The 7,802-nt window shown below is 36.8% G+C and overlaps 1 protein-coding gene across 1 annotated transcript; it reads right to left on the reverse strand.

The window, feature by feature from the left end:
* Nucleotides 1-4,386: 4,386 nt before the first annotated feature.
* IL17A (interleukin 17A) lies at nucleotides 4,387-7,180 on the reverse strand. The gene is made up of 3 exons (XM_039853065.1): nucleotides 7,154-7,180; nucleotides 5,796-5,998; nucleotides 4,387-4,624 (listed from the first exon to the last, which is right to left on the reverse strand). The coding sequence occupies exons 1-3, from the start codon at nucleotides 7,178-7,180 to the stop codon at nucleotides 4,387-4,389; spliced, it is 468 nt and encodes a 155-aa protein (XP_039708999.1).
* Between the last annotated feature and the right edge of the window lie 622 nt (nucleotides 7,181-7,802).

The following is a 7,802-nucleotide window of genomic DNA, read 5'->3' on the forward strand; positions in this document are numbered from 1 at the left end:
AGTGAATTTTGAATAATTTATATTTTAATAATAAATTTAACCCAATATATCCAAGATATTATCATTTCAACATTTATCAATATAAAAATAGCAAGAAGTTTTACATTTAAAAAATATTAACATGGGTGAAGTGGTCAAAAGGTATAAATGTCCAGTTATAAGATAAATAAGTTCTGGGGATGAAATGTAGAGCATGGTGACTATAGTTATCAATACTGTATTATATATTTGAAAGTTGCTGAGAGTAGAGCTTAAAAGTTTACATAACAAAAAAAAATTTGTAACTGTGTGTGATAATTAATGTTAACTAAACTTATTCTGGTAATCATTTCACAATATATACATATATCAAATCATTACCTTGTACATAAGAAACGAATATGACGTTATATGTCAATTATATCTCAATTTTTTTAAAAAGGAGAAAATATTTGAATCTCTAGAAATAAGGAGCAAGAATGAATAACAAGTATCTCAGTGTTCCACTGATACAACTCCCTCAAAATATTCAGAAACTTTTTTGCAACCTTCCTAATATATTATGTCCTACCTGTCTCTAATAAGAATGCTCATGCTCTGTACCTAGGTAAAATGCATCCTAAATGTATTGATAGCACCCTCTCTGTGATCCACACATTAAAATTATGACCCTTACAACTAGTAATTGAGCTCTTGGAAAGAATTACCCTAAAAAATATTAACACCAAAAATATTTGAAATCACTATGTATTTTACACTTATCACACAACTCAATCGAGACTAGCCACATTTCAGTGCTCAATAGCCACATGTGATTAGTGGCTGCTATATTAGACAGTGTAATTCTAGATAGTGCTGCTACGAGAAGACAGAACCTGAATCCCTGAATGTCTGAGTGGAGCAAAGCTCCTTGAGGCTCCCTGATGGACAGTAATATGAGCAAGAAATAAACCTTTGTTTAGCTGGGATTTGTCTACTGCAACAGCTCTTAATTACTTATGCTCACTAGCCTCCCCCAGAAGTTTGAAGACATTGAATTATAAACTATAAGAAGAAAAGCATGGAGACCAGTTAGACTCATGTTTAAATGCAACTTAATTTTTTAAAATTTATTTTTTAATTATAGTTGACATACAATATTATATTATTTTCAAGTGTACAACATGATGTAAAATTCAACTTTAATTAGCAACTTTGGAATTAAGGAGGAAGGAGAAGACATGAGAACTCATGAGAGATTTGTCACTGATTAGACAAGAGGAATGAATGACACAAAAATCTAGGTTTCTCAGTTGAGTAGGTGATGCCATTTGAATAGATAAAAAAATGGAGTAGGAGAAGCTAGTTTAGTAGTAGAGCTAGTGACTTTAGTTATATCTTTGTTGACTTTGAAGTGTCTATGAATTATTGATTCAAAGTTTACTTCAAAATTGACTGTCTACTATGCTCCAGGTCAGGTGTTGATGGTTTCACTCTCAAGAGACTACAACCTGGTTAAATAGATAAAGCCAATACAATAAGTGATAAATGATACCCATGGTGCTCCTGAAGCCCAGAAGAGTGAGTAATCTGGGATCGCTGGAGTGATGGGTCTGAGAAGGCTCTTTAGAAAAAACGATACCTGAGTAGTGTCTTCAAGCATGAGCAGAACAATGGGGGTAGGACAGAGTGGTGTGGGCAGATGCCTTAGTCTGTCTGGGCTGCTAAGACAAAGTACCATATTCTAATTGGCTTGTAAACAACAGATATTCATTTCTTACAGTTCTGGAGGCTGGAAGTCTGAGATCAAGATGCCAACATGTTTGAATGAGGGCTTTCTTCCAGATTGAAGATTTTTTTTGTCGTTGTTGTATCCTTACCTGGCAGAAGGGGTGAGGGAGCTCTCTGGGATCTCTTTTCTGAGGGCACTAATCCCATTCATGAAGGCTCTGTCTCATGACCTAATCACCTTCCAGTGCCCCCCCCCTTCTAATCTCATCACTTCGGGCGTTAGGTTTCAACATGTAAATTTTGGGGGGAGACAAACTTTCAGACCATACCAACAGGAGGGGAGAGATGGTAAAAGCATTCAAGGTAGAGGAGACCACATGACACATGCATTGAGGTCAAGTACAGCATGGTGCTCACAACAAAAACTTCATTATGAATGAAGGGTAAAACATCAAGGAGGAATCAATATAAGAGAGAGCAGAAGCAGGAACAGGGCCAGGTTATGGAGAGTGTGTTTCGTCTTGACTAATTTCGTGCCATGGCTATTGGATGATGGATTGAGGACAGAAGCACCAGCAACATGGATAGGCAGGAAGCTATTGCAATAACTGAGGAGAGAAATGAGAAAAGATGAAGTCCTGAACATGGGCAGGGAGGGGGTTAATTTGAGAACTTTTGGGAAGTAAAACTTAATGTGTTTGAAAATGTGTAGGTGTTAGGAGTGAGGAAGAGAAAGAAAGAAGAGTCAGGGATGCCTCAGAGATTTCTAGTGTAGATGACTGGGTGCATAAATGGTGCTAATTAGGGAAAATGAAGATAGAATATAAGCAATACATATCAGGGGAGGGGAGACTTGAAAGGTAGCTGCATCTTTCCACCCATGAAATTTCCAGAAATAAAATCTAGTGGGAAATAGTGGTTCAGGACTGTAGCTACATATGCCCTTTTCTTGCCCTCTACCCCAAAACAAAATCAAAGTTTTTATTTTCACCACTGCCATTTAGGCAAACAAGGGAAATGAGCAGCAGGATTTTAGTGGGAGGTTTTAAAGTATAAAGGCTGTGAGGAACTGTCAGCAGCAGCTGCCTGTGGATCTCTTGTATAAAGACTGTGACGGGAGATGGCCACAAGAATCAAGATGTAAGCACACAAATGACACTAAGAAGAAAAGGGCTAGAGAAGAAGCAGAGAAATGCCATGGGCTTCTGGGTAGGACCGGAGAGTACAAGAGAATGAAAGAGTGCAGAAAATGGTTCTTCAAGAAACAGGAGCCTGTGGGACCAGCCTGAGAATTTCCAAGGGCCTCCAGAAGTAGGGCAAGACAGCATGCTGGGCTATGGCGTGGAAAAATGGTTGACTCGAAACCTGAAACTACTCTGGAATTGAATGTGATTTAGTTTTTATTTTACTTGGGCTAAACTTTTCTCATACTTTAAGTTTGTTTTGCTCTATTGGCTCTTTTCTGTGTCTGGGTATGTTAGATCAGAGGCCGTGGGAAGCAGGGGTTGTCCTAGGGGTGTAGACTGAGGAAGAGAAAAATGTTCCTTTCTGGTTGGTTTTAATCTTCAAAAGAAGCCTGAGTTTGGGACAGACTGGGTATTCTAGTACGAAAACTATGTCTTCTCTCAGAACTGGCCCCTTACTGTCGAACCTCAGGTCATATTTTTGGGAGAGTCTTTCTTTTTTCTGTATCATCTTTAATAATGACATGCCATTTTACCAGGGCCATTATTTTTATTTGCTTAATTCATTTTGTAATGCTTGTATCCACATCATTGGCTAATAGTATGAGAGCCTTGGTCCTTTACTATCTTGAAGGCATGTTAAATTGAGAACTTGGACTTGTGTGGGTGAAGGTTATTGTTACTCAAAGACATGCTTTATTTTGCTGGATGAGATAATTTGCATATTCTTCCAAATAGGCGAGAACTGAACTGGTCAAAGTACTTTCAATGAGAAAAAAAAAAATAAGGAAACAAATTTTTTCCCCAAATTTTATTATTACAAATTATTACAAGGGTTTAACAGAGAGTTAGACTTGCCATCTCTCGTGAAACTTCAACAATTTACAAAATTAAGTTAATAAATATGTAATTAGATATAGTCTTTGTTTTTTTAGCTATGTCATGCACTCCTAAGAGACAAAGAGGAGAGAATCCTGTATCTATATGTAGTACAAATTCAGAAATTTTCAACTGCCATTTAATTCTATCTAGGATTTCCCCAGGCAGAACAATTATACTATTTCACCTTTCTCTAAAGACTTAAGAAACATAAATAGATCCATAAATAGCTCATATAAATATAGGTTTTACCTTTTAAATAATATAATTCCTAAATCTGGAATACTGTCTTTTTTTAAAAAAAAAAATACAAAATAAGGCATATAATTCATTAAAATGGAATCTTATGCCCCTAAATTATCTCAGGGCCTTTTAAATACATAAATAACTTAAAGCTCTTAGAAAAGCAAACAAGAAGCAAATTGGTACTCAGTTTAAACCTTCTTCCTTGGGGAGAGGAAAAGAAGATTCAGATTCAATCTCTGAATGAAATACCTCTGTATCTTGAATTACCTCTGAAATTTGAATTACATGAACTTGTTTAAAAATCCTAGTGAGTTTGGTTAGAAATGAGACTGGGTCTACTCCCCAGAAAGCCTACTGATTTGGGAATCTGGAGTCAGGCTGGAAATTCTTAAGCCACATGGCGGACAATGGGGGTGACACAGGTGCAGCCGACATTCACCAGCATCTTTTCCAGCTGGAAGGAGTTGGGGCAGTGCTGAGGCTGTCTTCGCAGGACCAGGATCTCTTGCTGGATGGGAACGGAGTTCAGGTGGTGGTCTACCTTCCCTTCAGCATTAACGCAGAACAAGTGGCGGCACTTCGCCTCCCAGATCACAGAGGGATATCTCTCAGGGTCCTCATTGCGGCTACAAGGGAGACAAAAGCCAGGAGGAAAGTGAATTCCTGGTAAAGCAGGAGGAAAATCAAGCAGGAATGATTAAAGGGAGACAAATTCAGAGGGTGACAAATTATAGGCATTGCAAATTCTCTAAGTGCTGTTAGTCTGAAAAAAAGTAGTTTTAGGAAAACTTGGATTTTTAAGCACATGAAATGTTATAGAAAAAAGACAGTGATAAATTTTTCCCAATTTCTTTGAAGAATGAACAAAAAATAAGATAGACTGGGACTGCAGAAGGGATTTAAGTTTGACACAAAGGATAATCTTTTTAGAGTACATTTGATAGATGAAAAAAGACCAAGGGAATCATCTAAGAATAAGATAGCTGTTAATCTGACTTAATGAAGTCTGTCTTTGAAGCGTGGAATGCATCACAATTTTATCTGATAACACATTACTGGAACAGAGCCCAGAGCTGATGCAAAGGGCTGGAAACAAAAGTTTAAATCTCTCTATAACCTCCTCTTCCCTCTCTACCCCAGCTGAGTGAATGATTTGCTTTGAGCTTGAGTTGATTTATTTGAACTGTTCTTGGTAATGGGAAGAGGAAACGAAATGCTACAGTCAGGTGAATCTGTAGGCACACGTAACTGAGGCTTCTTTGCATAAAATCAAATTGTCGAATACATTTTGTATTTAATTCTTCATTGGGTCTAAATACTAGATATACTAAGGACACAGCAAATATAGGTCTGTTGGGGTTGTAGAGCAAAACTATCTAACTTAAAAAGAAGTGGAAATACCCAACCCAATACTTCCTCCACTGGGATTTAAGCTATATTTTCCCAGTGCTAATAAGATTTTTTAAAAAAGGCATAAATATCCCAGCTAATTACTAGTTATTTTTAAGAAACCTTTTCAATGGTAGCTCTGGTAAAGAAAGAAAATTCAAACATTAATTCCCTATGATGAGACAATGAGATCTAATAGGATAGGTGTTGAGGGCTGGGGGAGGGAGTGTCCTATGTTCTATCAAATAAATCTGTAGAATAAAAGTTTCAGAACCGTTGTTTTGCACAATGGCCTTTCCAGGTTTGACTGATAATTCTGAGTAAAATTATCCTCAAGTTGATTTAACTGGCTGTCTGATGCATAAAAAGTAGAAGAATACAGAGATTTTATCTGGGATTCTTACGTACTGGAGATTCCAAGGTGAGGTGGATCGATTGTAATAATCCGAAGGCCTTCTGAGATTCGTATTCCGGTTAAGGATGTTTAGGTTGACCTTCACAGTCTGAGGGAAGTTCTCGTCCTCAGTATTTGAGCATCCTGGATTTCGTGGGATTGCTATTCCTGCCTTCCCTATGGCCACCAGACTCAGCAGCAGCAGCAGTGACTGGAACTAAATGGTAAGGGAAAGAAAGGTGAGAGATTGGATTAGTATGCAGTTTTTGTTAACAAGTTGTGATAATGATTGGATTGCTAATCATAGAGAACATACTGTGCACCAGGACAATCTATTATAAATTTTCAGATCAGTTAAATGAAAATGCTTCAGGTGAGCAAAATAATGTTAAGACCATGGATTTTTCTTTTTTTTAATTGTTTTACCAGTCTTGAACATTCTTCTTTTGATTTAGTAAAGACACATTATTAATTGGCTGGCAGTAATTTTTGTAAAAACATCAAGCCATCTTTTCAGTTTGCGCGTCATTGTCAGGTCATTGAGATAAAATCGACCTTGATTTTCTAGAAAGAAATGTCGTCTCGCACCATTGTTCTCTATCCGAGCATTCTGTGAAACCCTATGTGAAGTGGAATGTGCACTTAGGGAGAAAGGGCTATTGAAAACACATGTGGTGTCTGTATTTGTGCTAGAAATGCTATTTGTACCACTGGCAAACATCCAACCCCAAACTGGTTTCCGCTTATGTTTTCTTACGTATTTTTTTTACTGTTTTCTAAATTTACTTATATTGATTATGTAATCAAATTACATTTCAAAAAAAGATGTTTTAAAAATATAAAGACCATTTACACTAAATCATAATTATATATACACACACATATATACACACATATATATGTATATATATCCGATGAGAATAAATGGGTTTGGTATACCAAGGCTATGGTATAATAATAGGTAATGGAAAGAAATGTCATTGCTACAACTTATTAAATTCTCAAGGATAGTGGCCTATCTCATTTTGAACTAAAAGAATGCTGTGGGAGAATTATATTAAATCACTTGTACTTAGAAAAATAGATTTTCAATAAACATTCTTTCTTACTGCACAGCATTATGTGACACTTCTTGTGCGGTTTAGCCCCAAAGTAGGTATCTTTCAGTTTTAATCTCGTCTTTCAAACTGATGTGTATCAGTTCTTGAAAATGCTATACAATGACAAGTATCTACCAAAGCTTTCATTTCCTATTCTACATGATCAGTATTCTTGGATCTCCACAGTTAGAATCCAGAATTTCATGCCTAGACTCCAGAAGTATTATCTGATCCCAAGTAACAAGAACGCTGAATATTAGTGCAGGACTCACCATGAATGAAGTTCCCACAGGAGCCATTGTAGTTTCCCTTGATCAACGGGGGATTGGTTGAGCTTGTTGCCTCCTGTGAGATGGACAAAGTGTAGTGCTATCTTCTCTCTTTTTATAGTGCTTTGCTCCTTCTGTGGTCACTTACGTTGGCGTATCGGAGTGGGTTCAGGGGTGACACCATTTTGGTTAAATGTTCCATTCCCAAATGAGGTCAGAGAAGAACCTCCCCTTTATGACGAGCGATATCTGTTTGATATCATGAAAGAAACTGGGAAGAGCAGAAATTCATGTTTCCAAAGACTATGTCCTCTCTTTATTTTTCAAGGAACTGTTACATGTCACAAGCTGAACAATGATGCTTTACTTATGAGCTGATATCATTTATTTATGGGCATATATGAAGCTGCCAAAAGAGCATGCTCTATTTTAATATCTCATGGGAAAATAAAAGTATGGCATAACATTCAAGTCTTCTGGTGTCATACACTGATTTCCCATTTGATAATTCCTTTTCTCACCATATTCCCTAACCAGATGTTGTGGAGACCATTTCAGAAACTACTTAAAATCTGACCACGTAAACAAACAAAAAAGGAATAAATAATTTAATGATGACAGGTTATATTATTTTATTGAATTAACACCTGCT

This window comes from Pteropus medius, unplaced genomic scaffold (assembly GCF_902729225.1).
Source record: "Pteropus medius unplaced genomic scaffold, Ma_sr-lr_union100, whole genome shotgun sequence".
NCBI classification, from domain to species: Eukaryota; Metazoa; Chordata; class Mammalia; order Chiroptera; family Pteropodidae; genus Pteropus; species Pteropus medius.